This window comes from Eurytemora carolleeae, unplaced genomic scaffold, assembly GCF_000591075.1.
Source record: "Eurytemora carolleeae unplaced genomic scaffold, Eaff_2.0 scaffold697, whole genome shotgun sequence".
Classification (NCBI taxonomy): domain Eukaryota; kingdom Metazoa; phylum Arthropoda; class Copepoda; order Calanoida; family Temoridae; genus Eurytemora; species Eurytemora carolleeae.
The window spans coordinates 118397-138077 of NW_019396609.1; the positions used below are offsets into that span (position 1 = coordinate 118397).

At 31.0% G+C, this 19681-nt stretch overlaps 1 protein-coding gene across 2 annotated transcripts in view; it reads left to right on the plus strand.

Moving 5' to 3' along the window:
- LOC111706238 (uncharacterized) overlaps window positions 1-18121 on the plus strand; it is a 131560-nt gene extending 113439 nt beyond the window's left edge. For both annotated transcript variants that reach the window (XM_023479059.1, XM_023479060.1), the window contains exons 66-72: window positions 456-528; window positions 2328-2424; window positions 4928-5002; window positions 10076-10150; window positions 14244-14362; window positions 17879-17934; window positions 17988-18121. In XM_023479059.1, coding sequence (XP_023334827.1) covers window positions 456-528; window positions 2328-2424; window positions 4928-5002; window positions 10076-10150; window positions 14244-14362; window positions 17879-17934; window positions 17988-18052 — 560 coding nt within the window. In that variant the 3' untranslated portion in view covers window positions 18053-18121. The remainder of the gene's footprint in view (window positions 1-455; window positions 529-2327; window positions 2425-4927; window positions 5003-10075; window positions 10151-14243; window positions 14363-17878; window positions 17935-17987) is intronic.
- The last annotated feature ends 1560 nt before the right edge of the window (window positions 18122-19681 follow it).

Genomic DNA, 19681 nt, shown 5'->3' on the forward strand with positions numbered 1-19681 from the left:
CCCCCCCCCCAGCAGGAATAGGGTTAAAAGCAAAAGTCACACCTTGAAATCGTAAAATTTTAAGAGTTTGAGGTCGTCTTTACAGCGGATAACTCTGTATATGCTTAACATTTGTCAACATTATAGAGTGAGAAAGATGTGGGCGGCTGTGTGAATAAATTTACTGAAAAATTTACAACTTTTTTTCTGTATTTAATTTATCCCCAAATAATAGAATATTACATATACTGAATTATTGGATAATTTTATCAAAATGATATAGTTTTTTATTTCTGTTTGCTTTGCTAACTATTGTCTTAATGTATTTGGTACACCTTGTTATTTCCGAAAACTTTATTTGATTTTGATTTTAAAATAACTTATAGTAACAGGTTTCAAAGAAATAAAAGTTAAGAATCCACTATGTAATGTGTAATATTTTCCCTAAAATAAAAAAACAAACATATATTATTTAGTTCGATCAAGTGTGGAGCAAGCTGTATTAAATATATCCTTGGATAAGCCAACCCTTCACTATGTTCACACCAGGTAAATAATTATTTTTCTTACTTTTTGTTCACTTTCAAAACGTGCCAGACAGGCTGCATTAAAGTTTAGGCTTTGGCCTTGTACAAGCCTGATGGATCAAGGAACTACACTTAGAACGCCCAATTCAAATGTACGCAAATTATGATCTGTACTGTCTGAGAGTAATATAAACGAAATTAGTCATCCCACAATTTTACGATTGTATCCCGGAGATCTTGACGCCNAACCTGAGATGAGATTTTAAAAGCTTAAACCCGACTAAAACCCGGTCTTTGCGTCTGCTTAGACCCAAGTAAAGCTCAAGTCAAAACCCGGGTTTTTGGATGGCCTTGAGTCTAGTAAGAACCAACCATCTTGGGGTTTACTCTCTTTAAGGCTCGAGACTTCAGCAGCTGATGATTGTAAATTTCGTAAAATCTTTTATATTTGTACGTTTAAAATCTCGGGAATTATTTGAGGTGTCAAATTTTATTAATTATATAAAATAAACATACTATGAAAAATATTTATCTACATAAAGTTTGAATTTTCTAAATTTACATCTCCTTGTTACAGCTAATCTGACGGCATTATGTCTGCTACAGAAAGAAAGCTTGCAAAACAGTCTCTCATTGGTCGAATCAGAACCAATCCTGACTTGGGTTCTATCTAAGCCCGGGTTTGGGTTTTAGTCGGGTTTAAGCTTTTAAAATCTCATCTCAGGATTCTTTGTCAGTACACAGATTTGACGCATCAGATAAGGCGGTTCCTCTTTATTTATATTTTTTGGGAGGATTATCAAAATTGGGAAAAGTGGGAAATTCACAAATGCCTAGGCATTTGGGAAATTTTACTCCTTTCCACCCCCTCTCTCCCTACTTTACTCATTTCCACCCTGTTCCCTCCCTATTTTACCCATTTCCACCCCGATCCTTCCCTATTTTACTCATTTCCACCCCGCTCCTTCCCTATTTTACTCATTTCCACCCCGTTCCCTCCCTATTTTACTCATTTCCACCCCGCTCCTTCCCTATTTTACTCATTTCCACCCCGTTCCCTCCCTAATTTACTCATTTCCACCCCGCTCCTTCCCTATTTTACTCATTTCCACCCCGTTCCCTCCCTATTTTACTCATTTCCACCCCACTCCTTCCCTATTTTACTCATTTCCACCCCGCTCCTTCCCTATTTCACATTTTACTTTTTCCCTTTACAAAAGAAATATTCAGATGCTGGATTATTGGAAAATGTTTTGACATAAAATTATGTTACTGGGTCGAATTTTAAGCGTTGCAGCGCCTTGTCCTTTGATTTTGCCTCCCTATAGCTCAAGTATACATTTTTAAAGAATGTATATTTCAAAACTGCGCTGTATTTATTTCCTTTATCTAAAAAATAAAATCGAAAAGAGCACCATTTCATCGGTGCGAAAAGGGTTCAAACTCAAGAATTTTATATTTTATAAATTTATGCTACACCGCTGAAAAGTGCAAAGGTATTATAATAAGAAATATAAAGAAGAATGTTCCTTTTTCCAAGTTTGAAACCTAAAATATAATTTTTCCAATATACTTTATATTCCAACCAATAAATCAAAAAATAAGTATCTTATATCTTTACTGAAACTCTCAAATATTGTTAAGTCAAGTAAATCTTTAAAAGACAAGTTCATTTTATATGATAATAAAACTACAATTTAGGTTTTACAGTTTTAAAATAAAATGCATTCGTAGTCTTTTTTGTTATTTTGATTTCTTATAATTTAGGATTTTAAGTTTTCAAAAATAGAATTCCCGATAAAATATTTTTTCTAAATCTAGACTGATGAATCTGAGAGTGTTGATGGTAGCTGGGAACCCTGTACATGTTTATGTCAAATCTGGAAAACTTGAACATCTATACCTCAGCCAAGAAAAGGTATTTTACATTTAGATTTTAATTTTTTAATATTGTCTTTCTGGTAGTCAGTTTTGTGCGAGCGCCGGATTACAAAAAAATACAGGGATCGCCGCGTGTGCAAGAATTAGGGTTGTTAATCGTTTTTGAAAACGATCGTTAAACGATCGTTAAACGATAGTTTTTTGTTTCGTTTTCAAAAACGATCGTTTCGTTTTCGGAAAAAAACGATCGTTTTTTAAAACGACCCACTCGTTTTGAACTTTTAGAAAACGAATAGCAATCGTTTCTGTAAACGATCGTTATTAAAACGATTTGCGACCGTTTTTTATACGATTGTTTTTAAAAAAAAACTATCGTTTTTGAAAAAACTATCGTTTTTGAAAAAGAATTTTATTGACAATTATGTTAACGATCGTTAACGAAGGGTCGTCGTCAACGATCATTAACGAAGGGTCGTCGTTAACGATCGTTAACGAAAGGTCGTCGTTAACGATCGTTAACGAAGGGTTGTCGTTAACGATCGTTAACGAAACGACGAACTTTATCAAAACGGTCGTTTTTGGAAAAAAATTACATCAACTTTATTGAATGTCGTCTTACACGAAGTTTAACAGTTGTGGGGGAGTTAAACTCCTTGATGTTTTCTTAAAAACTACTCAATGATAAGTACAGATGCCCTTCAGGTNACGAAAGGTCGTCGTTAACGATCGTTAACGAAGGGTCGTCGTTAACGATCGTTAACGAAACGACGAATTTTATAAAAACGATCATTTTGAAAAACGATCGTTTTGAAAAACGAGCGTTTTGAAAAACGAGCGTTTTGAAAAACGAGCGTTTTGAAAAACGATCGTTTTAAAAACGACCATTTTTAAAAAACGAACTTTTAAAAAAAACCATCGTTTTTAAAAACGATCGTTTCGTTTACGATTTTTTGTCGTCGTTTTCTTAACGAAACGATCGTTTTTCTGAAAAATGAAAACGTTAACATCCCTAGCAAGAATGTAACACCCTAACTATATGTTTAGGAAAGTAGGGATGGACGTTTTTCTACTTTTTAGAAATTGCCCTTTCCGTTCCATGAGTGCCTATAAAAGAACGATTGTTCCGCGTTCCTACATTTTAAACTTGTTTTTTTCCGTTCCATTCTGTTTATTCCTGTTTAGGAACGATCGTTCCCTAGGAACAACGTCCAACGCAAAGCGTAAGTTGGCATCCAAAACCAAACTTCACCCTAAACTAAGCGTTCGGTGGGTTCTCCAGTAATTTGCAGTACACTGGCCGAAGAAAAAGTATTGTTTAGTGGAGAGTGACTTGAACTAACCAGTGCGAAAGGACTGAGCATTTTATTCGTTTAAAAAACGACTTTGACCGGTTGGTTAACGTTGAAACTAAATGAATACGAACTTATTTAAATCTAAAAAATTGGTTAAACAACGTTTTTTTAATAAGATCGTTTTTTGCTTAAAAAAGAAAACAATAATTTTTCCTCTTAAAACTATCGTTTTGAACGTCATAAATTATCATCCATAATTTTCAAAGAAATAAAATACGCTTATACTTAATAGTCACTTTAATTATTTTCCTTTGAAAACTTTCTGTATTCGCCTGAAACCTTCAGTTTTCAACATATATTGGTCTGAATGCAAATAAAACTTTCATTTGCATAGGAAGAAACTGTTTACTCCAACATCCAGTGGTTAAAACTTTTAAACATGGCTACCTAAATAAAAATTTTTTTGATTAACTACCTTCAAGACCCAGCAATGCCTAGAAACTAAACGTTATCTAAAATATTCTAAAATCTTAATTTAAACATTTTAAACCAAGTTAAAAAGATTCTCCTGGTTTTAACATGTTCCACAGTCAAATAAGTCAAGGGGTCCTAAGTTATGATTGGACACACAAACAGATATTACAGCTATTTATGTAAAATAAAGATGATTGAATACTATAGAGATTAACCTAGATTAAGGTTTCTAGGTGAATCTGGCATTGCCATTTTCGCATGGAATGGTCATTTGAAAATACTCTATCCACAGACACACAATTTAATCCCGATATTTTGTATTTCTTATAGCTGGCGTTTTTGAGATCTAGGAAATCGGGAGATCTATTATATCTCTGAAACTTGCTAGATCTGCAAGGCGATGCGGTGTACATTTACAAGGAAACACTTTTTTAATAGTGAGAGCCTATTTATTTTTAAAAGTGTGTTTGATAGTGAGTACTAATTTATTTCTTTAAAGTGTGTTTAAAAGTGAGAACTAATCTATTTTTACAGTGAGTTTAATAGTGAGATCTTATTTATTTTTAATAGTGTTTTTAATATACAGAACTAATATGTTTTATACAGTGTGTGTAATAATGAGAAGGATTTGTTTACAGTGTGTTTAATAGTGAGATCTTATTTATTTTTTAAAGTGCGTTTAATAGCGAGATCTTACTTATTTTCCCCAGTGTTTTTAATAGTGAGAACTGTTCTATTTTTTTACAGTGTGTTCGATATTTTTGTTGTATTTAGGCTGAAGATGGAAACCTGATTCTTCTTCTTGCTTCCTTCTGTCTTGGTCTTCTAGGTCTCCTAGTCACGTGTCTGGTGAGCTATTTACTGCAGTCGTCGTCGTAAATTCATTTCTTTTACTTTTTTATCAGGAAGAAAATGTGCAAAATTGTAATCTCAAAAAGTTCAAATATCGAATCAAAATCCGAAACTTTTTTTTTACTTATTTATCGTTTTTATACATCTAAGACTTAGACCTATTATTTTTACTTTTATTCAAAGAGCCAGGAACTTTTGGTCATACAGTGTTCAGTGATAGAACAAAATAAGACTCACTTTTTATCTTTTAGATATTTATCTAGTGATAATAAATAACTGAGAGATAGTTAAAAAGTTTAGATATTTATCTAGTGATAATAAATAACTGAGAGATAGTTAAAAAGTTTAGATATTTATCTAGTGATAATAAATAATTGAGAGATAGTTAAAAAGTTTAGATATTTATCTTGTAATAATAAATAACTGAGAGATAGTTAAAAGGTTTGGATATTTATCTAGTAATGATAAATAACTGAGAGATAGTTAAAAAGTTTAGATATTTATCTAGTAATGATAAATAACTGAGAGATAGTTAAAAAGTTTAGATATTTATCTAGTATAATGATAAATAACTGAGAGATAGTTAAAAAGTTTAGATATTTATCTAGTAATAGTAAATTACCAGAGAGATAGTTAAAAAAATGTTATATATTTATCTATAAGTAATAATAAATAACTAGAGATAGTTAAAAAGTGTAGATATTTATCTAGTAATAATAAATGGCTAAGAGATAGTTATAAAAATTAAAAATTAATTTACATTTTCCTGGTTTTAAGAAAATATACTGAAAAAGACAGAAGCTTTATTTTTAAGTTTAACTTTGATTTTCTTCCATGTATTTTATCAGTTTATTTTGGTTAATGTGACATATATATTAATACAATTAAGACGACTATCGATTTAAATTTTGATTTCTACCAAGCTTTCAAACAGCATTGACATAAGCATGAAAATAAAGAGAAACTCTCAATTTTACAGCTTCTATTTGTTTGGTTTTAGGCTTGTTAACCCTATCCCCGCTGGGGTACTTGAAAACCAGGATACGCTGGGGGGGGGTCAATTTGACCCCCCCTCTAAATCCCATGTTTTATGTCCAAATATGACAAATGATACATCATTAGAAAGCTCTTGTGCTCTACTTTTAGAATCTGCAAAAAAATTTGCAAATTTGCGAAAATTGAATTTTTTATCGCAAAATCCAGTTTTATAGTAAAAATGTTTGCAAAAAAAAATTTGTCCAAAAAATGACAAATTATACATTTTTGAAAAGCCCTTGACCATGCCATTTCAAATATGCAAAAATTTTTGCAAAACTTTAAATAACCTGATTTTTAATCAAGAAAAACTAAAAATGTGCAAATTTCCTTTGACAGGTTGTTTGCAAAAAATTTGCAATTTTTTTTTCGCAAAACTTGTGCAATCCGTTTCCTTATGTCATAAGCTTTCCAAAAAGCTAAATTTTATCAAGATCTGACAAGTGAAAGTGGGTCAAAACAAAGATTTAGTTTGCTACAGGCAAAAGCAGTCATTCAGGCAGTGTGCCTGAGGACTCAGGCAGTTAGTATTAAAGCCCGGTTATAGGCCTAAAGGGAGGGCTTTGGGTATGTAGGAAAAGTCAGAAAATTTCAACAGCCTCAGACCAATACTTTTTGAGTTATGTAAAAAAAACTACAGGGGGGGATCAAATTGACCCCCCCCCCCCAGCGGGAATAGGGTTAAAAATCAAAACTTACAATGAAAAGTCGTCTTTTTTGTATTGATATAAAATCCTATAATAATAACCTCAACGCTAAATTCTACATATCAATTTTGTAAAGATACTGAAGTGACTTTTCATTGATTGACACCTTTACACTTTGAACTTTTGTCCAAATACAAGTTAATGATCAAAGTATTATAATCATAGAGAAAAGAATATATAGAGAGGAATTAAAAGAATCTCTCGGTATGAATTTTTTCAGTCCCTTTCAGTCTAAAAGGGAGTTCAAAGTGTACAAATCATGTAAATGTTCACATACTATATGCAGTAGAGTACATTAATACAGTATGTTCCCTAGACTATACATTTCAATTTCGAATTTTTAAAACTGTTAAATAAACTTTATAATGAATTAGATGAATAAAAACATCATTTGATTCATAGTTATTACGGACAATCATCATTTGTAAAGTGGAAGGCATAGAGTCTATGTGAAATGATCATTGGTCAATTATGAAACCAGCCTATTTCATAATTTGGTTTTCTTTTAACAATAATTTTAGATTTTCTATAAAATGATGTTCCAAGGCCCAACAGGTTATATAGCATAAATATGTGAAGTACACCTGCAGTATAGAAACAGTACAACAAAATGGCCGTTTTACACTTTTTTCCATTAAATTCTTCTCTATATATTCTATTCTCTATGATTATAATTGAAACATGATTACTTTCGATAGTGGTTTTTCATTAAATGAGACATCCTTTCCACAAACTCAGATTTTCTAGTCTCTGTATCTTTGCAACCTAATGTTTTAGACCATAGATATTTTTAAACATAAACGCTGTTAGATCAAATAATCTAAAGTTTACACCATCTGGTTACAATGTTTGAGTTTGCGACAAACACTCAATTTCTGTATTGTCAGAACTGAACACTTGCCAAGGCTCAGCTACATTTTGCCTAGTCACAATTTGCCTAGTCACATTTTGCCTAGTCACATTTTGCCTAGTCACATTTTGCCTAGTTCACTTTTGCCTAGGTAACATTTTGCCTAGGTAACTTTTTGCCTAGTTCAAGTTTGCCTAGTAACATTTTGCCTAGGGTAACATTTTGCCTAGGTAACGCAAGAGCATGTTTTTTGCCTATTGCTTTTTTTATAACAAATTTTGTCAAAAATTAAACATTTTTTTTAAGCTTAACCAGTTCAATTTTAATTAATTAAATGTTATAGGACAATTGAATTGTATCTTGTACAGGTTTTATCTTTATTTATCATTATTTATCTTATTTCTCAATCTTTTCTGTGGCTTTAATTTTCAGCAGCTTGTTGGTAAGGCCATGGTTATTCTTATCCCTGTAGTTGGGCTTACCCCACATGGTAAGCCATACAGTTATCATGGGAGCCATTTTCAATGTGTCTCTCGATCTGATTGGTTTACAGAAAATTGAATTATTAAAAAAAAATTGCGCAATTTTTGAAAAATAAATTGCGGATTTAAAAAAAAATTATCGGATTGTTGAAAATTTCTTTGTGAAAAAATTATAGACTAGGCGAAAAATTCGCTCCTTTGTTACTCTAGGCAAAATGTTACCCTAGGCAAAATGTTATTAGGCAAAATGTTACCTAGGCAAACTGTTACCTAGGCAAAATGTGACTAGGCAAGTTGTAACTAGGCAAAATGTGACTAGGCAAAATGTGACTAGGCAAATTGTGACTAGGCAAAATGTAGCTGAGCCCTTGCCAAGCTTTAACATCGATATCTCCCACGTTTTTGATCAGATAAAGGTTTTAAGCTGATACCGAGGCACATCTTTAAATGGACCGGGTGACTTGTAATTGCAGTCTCTTAAGTGGGTTGCTGCAGCGCACAAAACTTACCCGAATATTTGTTCCTCTGTATCTTACAGTAAACTGATTTTCTCTGTTGTTGTACCATACGTCCATTTTTGTTATTTAACTGTAAAAAGAAAAATCAAATGGCATATTAAATTATTTAAATGCTTTTTATGTGTCAATATTTTCCCCAGGATTTGGCATGTTTGTATATTTTTCGATATGCTCGGTCAATCAAACGAAAATACCAGCCTGTTATAATGCCGGATTATTTTTATTTATTTATAAACATTTATTCTATAGTGAGTTGAAACTGAACAGTTTCGTTTGTTCATTTACAAAATTTCACATTATTTTTTAAAATCCAATTATTGAGAGATTTTCTTTGTCTTGATATGATTCTTTATTCTATTCTACAGTGATAGCCAGAAAACTGTAGAATATGAAGACGACATTAAAGCGATACTGATGTGCGTTCGAGGTTGTTACAAAGCAAATAGTTGTACTAGTAAGTTTTTATAACATTTATTAAGGATATTAGTCTGTTTACATTGCACAATGTCTGCGTCTCATGTTCATTGGCCTATTTAAAGTCATAACTTGAGCCTAAAAGTCGACTTCCTATTCCAGAGTTTTCTGGTTTTTACTGTAGGCAAATACGCAGGCGTCTAAGAGATGTTTGTCAATGAACCTTTTCGTGAGTTTTTTTTAAAAATCGTTCGTTAATTAAAGTTATCGTTTTTTAAATCTTTTGAAAATTTGTTCGTTCACATAAGTGAAATAGTTTAAAATGTCTTCTTCCATAATTTGATAAGTTGTTTGATACTAATTAGAGACAATTAACATTTTTTGTATGACAGTTATATTATAGTAAAATTTACTTCACAGTATGAGTTAAACATTAAAAAAAAAAATTGCAAAAAGTCTTTAATTTATAATAAGTATGTGGAAAAAGACATTTAAAACTATTCACAAACTGTCATGTTTCTTAGGACACCCTGTACTTATCTTTAAGTATTGGCGAGATAAAAATGAAAAGTAGATACCGTGTTTTAACCTTTTATTTTAAAAATCGTTCGTTAACAAAGCTCAGGCCTCTTCTATAGTTTCTCCTGAGCGGGAAATTTAAAAGAATATCGTTGAACAAAACTACCGAGTTTCCTATTCCTACATTTGCGTATATTAACATCAAGAAGTAGATGATAAATTAAGAATATAAAACTAACCATATAAAATAAAATATATTGATATCTACAAAATTGTTTTACCCTATTCGTGAAACCGGGTTTCCGATACTGAGTTTCATGGCGTACCCTGTCTTAAGTTGTGGGCTCTGACCTTTCTGTAAATACCATTAAATCTCCATATACATAAAATATTTGACAATGAATAACGATTTAAAAGTTTCACGGATTTGAACGAATTTAACTTATATTTGTTCTACATATTTTAGATCTGAATTAATTGACATCAAATATTTTGAGTGTCATCTCAATATGTTTAATACTTACAAGCAAATATTTTAAATTTAGGTTCTGGTCTATTTTGGCGCCAAAATTCTACAGAGAGATGAGGAAGACGACGAAAACAAAGATTTAATTGAGCAGGTACTTTTAAAAAAATGATTTCTACAAAACATAATTGCTAAGTATGATATTGAAAATGCGTTTAAAGATATTTAAAGAATTTAATGAATTTATAGCCTGTTATATCGTGTCAGAATGTTATGTCATATTAACAAATGTTACACATTTTTTGGACAGAAAATTTTTCTTTTTGCGAGAAGGATTAAGCCTCTTAAGAATATATTTGGGTTCAATCTAAAAAGATGCCTTCGAGAAACGGAGAACAAGTAAGTCTACAAACTGTACCTTCTTAACAAAGCAGAAATAAAAACTACTAAAAAATATTACTTTGATTGAATTGTATTTATTTTCCGAATTTGAAATAATTTTTTGAAGAAAATTCTGAAAACAATTAAAATTTACAGAACTGTGCCATAGTATACACCTAATTTAATATTAAAGCATGACGGTTACATATATATTCACGTCTTTAATAAATTGCAACATACAGTGTAGATTTTTGAAATAATAAAAACAAATTTTAAAATAATCTATGCTTACAATTGTTTAAACCCTTCTGAATAATAAAATAGAAATTAAAAATGTTTAATCATCAAAACTTTGGCGTTTGTTGTGAGATTAAGGACGGAGCAGGAAAGGGTGGAGGGGGGAGGTGACGGTGGGGGAGGGGTGACGGGGGGGGAGTTAGGAAATAATCTGAACTTTTCGTTGATTCTTTTGCATTTTCTTCTCCAATTCATCTCTTTTCTCAAAATGTAAATATTTGCTCGAGAAATAAAACTTTTTTAATTAAAGATTTGATTCTCAGCAGGGGCGTATACAGAATTTAAGTGAGGGGGGTGCGTGATTTATTTCGGAACAAAAACATCCAGATTTAGGAACCAAAAGACGCGCCGCAGAACACTTTTTTAAGATAGATATTTTTTTCTGTATTAAGAAGCTATTCTGAAATCTCAGGGAGATCGTCAGGGGGTGCAAAGGCCCTGCCGCCCCCCCCCCCTGTATCCACCCCTGATTCTCAGTCAGGAATTATTTATTCCAATTATTCATCGTATTAGCTATTAATCGTCTAACTACATATCTCACTAGCCATTGATCGTCCAACTACTGATCTTACTAACCATCAATCGTCCAACTACTAATTAGCCATTGATTGTCCAACTTCTAATATCACCAGCCATTGATCGTCCAAAGCTACTGATCTCACTAATCAGTGATCGTCCAACTACTGATCTCACTAGCCGTTGATCGACCAATTATTCATCTCATTAGCCATTGATCGTCCAACTTCTGATCCCACTAGCCATTGATCGTCCAACTAATGAGCTCACTAGCCATTGATTGTCCAACAACTGATCTCACTAATCAGTGATCTTTCAACTACTGATCTCACTATCCTTTGATCGTCAAACTGATGATCTCAAAAACCATTGATCGTCCAACTAAAATCCTTATCTAAGGAGCACAGAATGTTTGTAAATTCTTCTTAAAATAGAAAAAAATTTAAGAATTTCCGATAAATTTTCTTTTCATTGAGTTTTCCGATACTCTTTTCATCCTGCAGATTATCTTCCATCTGTTTACTTTTGAGAATCCCAAGACACCAGTTCTTTATCTGATACAGGGTGTCCTACGAAACATGACAGTTGGTTAATATTTTAAAATGTCTTCTTCCATAATTTGTGAAGTTGTTTGATACCAAAGAGAATATTTAAAAATATTGTATGAGAGTCATCTTGTAGTAAAATTAATTTCAAAGTCAAATAAATTTGAGTAAATGATTTGTTAACGAAATAAACTGCAAAAAGTCTTGAATATTTAACACATTATATGGAAGAAGACATTTAAAAATATTCACCAACGGTCATGTTTCGTGGTATCAGAAAAAATTTCAGGGAATATATCTTTTAACCATTAAATATGTGTGTAAAGCCTTGAGTATAGAGATCCCCCCCCCAAAAAAAAAATGTCATTTGATTAAAAGATGGTCCTGAATTAAGTCCAGACTTAACTTTAGATCCCGTTCTAATTGTTTGAAGAGTTTTCGGTTTTGCTAATTACAACTTTTGTTGGGCTTTGTATTTGAAATTTTTAAGTCTCTAAAACATTTTTGTGTGGATTTTTGATAAGAGATAAAAATATGATGTTCCGATACAGGCAGGATACTAGGTTTTCGGTACGTTAAGCAGTCATTCGTAGTACACTGACCGAAATAAAAGTTAGTTTTACATGTGCTAGAAAGGTTTAAGAACGTTTTCAAAAAAAACCTATTTTTGACAGATTTATTGGACACATACTTTTTTCAAGAGCTTTCAAATAAAAAAATCACACAAAATACTTATTTTAATTTTTGGGGGCTTAAACTGACAAATTCAAAGATTAAGAATGTACAAATATAAAGGTTTGATATTTTGTATCATGTATTCATTAGTCTCCTTTATTGATCGGACTCCCATTTGTATCTAAAACGAACTGTATTTGACATTGAATAAAATGTTCTTAACATTTATTGGGCCAGATCTTCTATTTAATTTTCCTTGTAAATTTGAGTTTTACCATCTTGTGTAGTCTTTTCTATTGTAACACATTTTATGTAAATTATTTTAAAAATGGATTTTTTAAATCATCGATTGTTTTGTTAGTATATTATAGTTTACATTTGTTCTGAAGTAAAAACGTTTCAAAAATAAGATAGATAAGGAAAATAAAATGGAGGGCTAGGTTAACATTTAAAAGCAGCAAAGCGACTAGTTTTTCCATTCTTTTCTTGATCAAAGTTTGAATAATTTTGATAATTTTTCAAAATTGTAAACACAATAAAATTTGAATTATCTTCATTGTATTGCTTACTCAGATGTTACTCAGATGATAGCCGTTTAATTTTGTTTTAAAATGATGCTCTTTTATTAAACTATATACCGTGCATTGTAAAATGTTCTTTTAAAGCTCTCAGTTTTAATTTCACAATGCAACCCATCCGCTTAATTTTGTTTAAGATAATTCGTTCTGAACTTGTTGTTGCCTCAATAGTTTAATTATAAAGTTTTAACAACATCTTGCGAAAATAAAATGCAGTGTGTCTCAATAAACGGTTTCAAAATTAAGAAATTTATGAGATAATAAGGTTGCATGCTCTCAGGCAAAAATTTATACGAAATTATTCAATATAACTTCTAATGAACTAAATCTAGTGACAAGTGCTGCGTAACTCATATATGTAGTTCAGTAAAATTAAATTTCAAGGCGGTGCAACATTTTAAATTTGATCTATATAGTCGCAAAAATTGATTCACAGTTTCATAGCACTCTGTGATTAAAAAATCGCTACATTCGTTTCCATAATTCTAGAATCACTAAAATGTGCTTTGCTTGTTTTTACCTGGAAAAAGAATTCAATTCTGTTAAATATTCTTTTAAATATTAGCTTACTGAACTGATCCCAATATTGGCATGAGTATCAAGCTTTGTCGTTTTCGAAAGAAACGACCTCCTTTCTCTGGATTATAAATTACGTATTTATTTTCCTATTCAATTCTTTATTTGAGATTTTCTTTTTTCAAGTTTACAGTTTAGATTGCTGAATCAAATACATATAAAGTAAACACAAAAAGTGTACACATTCCTACATGCCCTCAGTTTCATGTACAAAAACAAATAGTCTACCTATGATATTTTTATACTTCGATTGCAGTTTGATCTAACAGAATTCATAGTTTTAAGTTCTAAGTGTACAAATAACTTTGTGTTTCAAAGATATGGTGATTAGAAAATCAAAGTTTGCGGCAAAAACTGAATTCATTGACCAAAGTTATGTTTTTAAAATATATTGTTTATTATTCTATCATAGATTCTATCGGACATACAAACAGACACACAAACACCCAAATGTTACTTCCATTTATGTAGAAGATACAAAGTCTTTGGACATAAGTTTTGAAGCATTATAGTTTTTATAAATATTTGATACAATCACTGGTTGACATTAGTTTGTTATTAAATATTTTGCTTTTTCAAACATGATTTTAGAAATCATGGTGAGAATGTTAGGGATATCTTACAAACTTTTATATGTAATTGCAAAAAAGTACTTTTAAACATTCTTTTATTTTTCCAGGATTTCTTGAGCGAAGAGATAACGAATGATGAGACGAATGAAGATGAGCAGGGGAGTTTTATCAGTCCTGAAATATCATTTATCGAGTTGGGATTCCCATCATTTACTAACCAACAAAGGAAAAAGCAGAATAAAGAAAAATTGTCCGAAAATTCAATTTTAAAGTTTTGAAGAATGGTCGTACTTTCCTTGAGATTGATTCTGCATAGAAAACAGTTTAGTTCCCCACATGTTTTACTGCAGGCAAGACCACAAACTTTAGATATTACAGATGTCAACGTTTTGATTTTTCTAGATTTTAGCTTTCGTTACGATAGTGTACATCAAAAGTATAAACGTTTGAAACGTTACGTTGCACATTATGCAATTTTATGGCATAGAGAAAAGTTACGTAAGGAATGTTCTGCACTTCAATATCTTATAAAATGTTAAGCTTTTTAAAATGTTAGTGAAAAAAGTAAGCTCTTTTACGCTTTGGCAATTCCTGTCAATTTTTTTGTTACACTATTTCACAACTGGCAATCAAAAGAAAGATATGACAAAATTTTCTATGCGCTACGTATGTAAATGTATGTAAAATGTTCAGGCCTGAACGTTTCTTATGTTACACTTCATTAAGTATTATTGTTTCTAAATGAAATCATAACAAGATTTTTTCCGTGATAATTGCATTCCTACTTTTGCATTTTTCATCCTAAAACATAAACCATGCTAAACTAATTAGTGTCGTTAATCGCTTTTTTACTCACCATGTATGTTGCTGCTGTATTGCTAACCTTTTTAGAGAATGTGTAGAAGAATGCAGCAATGTAAAGATGTTATACTTTTTTATTTGAACGATTTTTTAATTTTGTGAATGAACGTTTTTAGCATTAGACTTTAACTGAAGGGTTTGTCTTACAGGGGCTAGAGACGTAATTTCAAGTGACCTTCCATTTATGGTGTGACATGTCTGGCTTACATTTACAAGATAGGAAAACGTTTGTATTTTCATATCATAAATCAGATAAAGGTATACACGTTACCATTGGGAATCGAGCATAGCCCATTTAGATGGAGGATCACTTGAAATTATTATAGTGTATCTGACGAGCTTACAAAAAAAGACCTTTTTCATAAAATTTGTTAAGATTTGGCAATGCAACCCACTTTTGGATGTGGAACAGTAGTTCTAAATTATTTTACTTTAATTTAGGTTTAATTTTCACCATTTTTTACTCAAAGCAAATTGCAAACTGACCCTCCGGTGGATTTTCTTCTATATAACAGAATTCATAGTTTTTTGCTATTAGTAGATTATTTGCTTTATAAGAGAAAAATGCATATATATAAAATTTCTTGAATGTCGTCTTCCTTTTCCAGAGTTTTAGTAGGTTTCATTAAACAAAGGCAAATCGTAAACTTTTAATGTCCAAGATGCATTTATAAGATTTGAATTTTCACTAATAGCAAGTTACACAAAAACTCGCTTACACCTTAGAAAGGAACTAAGTTTTTGTCCAATATACTAATCCCTTTATCTTTCAATCCTGATGGTTTAAACTTTTGATATCTCAATGTCAATGGTCTACAACATCTGGTTGCAAAGATATAGTAAATGAAAATTAGAGTTTTTGGCATAAACTCATTTCATTTAAACTTGAAATGAAAACCATTAGTCTTTGCCGTCATATTCACCAGTCATCTCTTACATTGATAGATTAGAGACGATTTGAAATGTTTTGATGGCAGAATTATTGTTACACATTTGAAATTAAAACTCAGCCCTCATAGCCTAAAGTTTAATGATCAATATTTTCATTAGACATATATCTAACGTTAGACTATCAATTTCGTATTCAGAGGAAAGTTATGAAATGTTTTGATTTACAAAATATCTTTTTAACTGATATACGTTACTTTATTGAAATTTATACTTCAAAACGATTTCATTAACAGAAATGCATTTTTTCAGTTATACAATTTATAAGTTGAACTTTAAAATAGAAATCCTTTCATTACGATATGCAATCAAATCACAATTAATTTTTCTAAAGTTAGACTTTCAAGCTCCCCATGGAAACAAAACGTTTTCTTCGCGTTATGGTCAAACAAGGTGTAGATATTAGAAAAAATAACGTTACGTTAACAAAAAACGCTAATGTTGGGGTTATGTTCCTCTAACGTTAACGTTAGGTATAAGCTCCTATAACATTAACGTTCAACATTCACGTTATATAGAATATATCCAAACGTTACATATTATTGCAACGTAACATACAGAAACGTACATTTTACGTTATGTTACACTATATTTGACATCTCTGCTATACACAAACTGCTATATGAAGTCCTATAGTCGAACCGTCACGGCATGCTATATTATTTTTCATAACTGCCCTCTACAGCCCCTTTTTGCACATAACACCCATACAGGGGTTAAATTTTATAATTTAAAAAAATACTCTAACTTTAAACATAAAACATAAAATCTATGAATTTGATCTTTTTTTTAAAGGTTTGGTATATTCGTATCCAAAGGATAAATATCCCTGAAGTCTGCTAATTGTTCGTGCACTCCAGTTATACACAATAAAACATGCTGTAGAAAATATCGCATATTTTAGCCGTTAGTACATCTCTGTACTCTCTTATATCTAGTCAAGACAAAACTTACCTTTTCAACGATTATCGAACTAACAAAAGCATTTCGAAGTAACACAGATTTTGAGCGAAATTATGCACATTAAAAAAAAATATAGAATTGACAATTGATTTAAGATAAACTGCCATGGTTTTACTTAAAAAGCTTGTTTGTATTATATTATATATTGTATTGTATTATAAATGTTTGTATTATAACAGATCTTACCTGAAAGATGCATACAAAAATATTCTAAATATTGTTATACAAAATTGGCCAAACGCTCGACCTTATACAGAGGTAGGAAAAATAAGAACTGATCGTTCCGTTAGTAATTTCTTTATTCCGTAAAGTTACGGACGACAGTTAACAATATATTTTTTTGTTATCACAGTTTAAAGGAAAATCTTTTAGAGATCGGTAAGGCGTCAGCAGTTAATGAGCTGTTAAGGATTATCACATGTAAAAATAGCAACAACAAAATTAGAAGACATAATATTCAAAACGTCGCAAACACATAAATGTTGTTTTGTAGAGGATCTATTTTCTCCTTAAATCCGAACTAGGAATCCTGAAGGATCAGGAAAAGGAGAAAATACAGGAAAATAAATTTGCTGGCGTAGTTCTCCAACCTGCTTCGGATCAACATGTTCCTCCCGCAGAGCAGTTTATTACCTGCAAATCTGTCTTAACTAATCTACTTCTGAAAGTTATTGTTTTAAGTTTTAAGCATAGTTGAATGAACGGTAGTTGTCATTTTAAGAAAAACCTTTATTTTTTCCCCTTTTTTCATGAACAGTCATTTTCGTTTTAGCCGTTCCTTAAAAAATTGTCCGTTAATTTTAAAAAAAGCATGCCGTAATATACTTACTTAGCCCAGCCTATACTCACTCCCATACTTATTTAAAGTTTAAGTTCACTTAGATTTTAAAACAGTAGTGGTCTTATATAGAAATATATATGAGGGAAGCGCTTTTATTATATAGATGAACTTATTTGCTTTTTAACTCAGTTTAATCATTGAAGAAGTCGACGCAGTCGCGAAGAGACCAAATCTGAAAATTCCAGGTAATAATAATTCAAAATTATGAATATTGTTTCTTTAATTCCAACATTTTTAGGAGTGTGTGCAGTTTTAAACCATCTGAATCTAGTGCGGGACACGTATATTAATGTTCGCACTTAAACCAGTACCTATGTCATCAAATTAATTGTGTATAATAAACTAAAGTTAAAATAAAGAATTTAAAAACTATTCTACAGGTGTCTGATAAAACATTAAGATTGATCAGAGATGACATTAAGATTGTTTAATTGTTGATTGCTATCAATAACAACAGCTGGATCAACTATCAACTTTTGAACTTCCCAATATATGGTTTATCTTTCATAAACCTTGTAATAATATGTCTTCGTTGAATTTACGATTGTTATTTATGATCAAATATGACATGTTTAGTGGGACCCTAATTATCTTGGAAACCTGTATCCTGTATATAACAATTATTCTGTAAACCTGTATCCTGTATATAACAATTATTTTGTAAACCTGTATCCTGTATATAACAATTATTTTGTAAACCTGTGTCCTGTATATAACAATTATCTTGTAAACCTGTATCCTCTACATACCAATTATCTTGTAAACCTGTATCCTGTACATAAAAATTATCTTGTAAACCTGTATACAGTACATAACAATTATTTTGTAAACCTAAATCCTGTACATAACAATTATCTTGTAAACCTGTATCCTGTACTTAATGATTATCTTGTAAACCTGTATCCTGTACTCAACAATTAAATTGTAAACCTGTATCCTGTGCATAATAATTATCTTCTAAACCTGTATTCTATACTCAACAATTATCTTGTAAACCTGTATCCTATACTTCACAAATATCTTGTAAACCTGTATCCTGTACATAACAATTATCTTATAAACCTGCATTTTATACTCAACAATTATCTTGTAAACCTGTATTCTATACTTCACAATTATTTTGTAAACCTGTATCCCTTGCACAACAATTATATCGTAAACCTGTATCCTATACTCAACAATTGTCTAGTAAACCTGTATTCTATACTCAGCAATTATCTAGCAAACCTGTATCCAATACTCAACTATTGTCTAGTAAAACCTGTATCCTACACACAACAATTATCAGTAAACCTGTATCCTATATTCAACAATAATTTAGCAAATCCAGTAAAATTAGCCAGAAAACAAGTATCCTGTATCCTATACTTAACGATTATCTTGTAAACCTGTATCCTGTATCCTATACTTAACAATTATATTGAAAACCTGTATCCTTAAACTTAATTACCTTGAAAACCTGCATATCCTTAAACTTAACAATTATCTTGTAAACCTGTATCCTATATTTAACAATTATCTTGAAAACCTGTATCCTATACTCAACAATTATCTTGTAAACCTGTATCCTATACTCAACAATTATCTTGAAAACCTGTATCCTATACTCAACAATTATCTTGAAAACCTGTATCCTATACTCAACAATTATCTTGTAAACCTGTATCCTATACTAAACAATTATCTTGTAAACCTGTATCCTATACTCAACAATCATTTTGTAAAGCTGTATCCTATACTCAACAATCATCTTGTAAAGCTGTATGCTATACTCAACAATCATCTTGTAAAGCTGTATCCAATACTCAACAATTATCTTGTAAACCTGTATCCTATACTCAACAATTATCTTGTAAAGCTGTATCCAATACTCAACAATTATCTTGTAAAGCTGTATCCAATACTCAACAATTATCTTGTAAAGCTGTATCC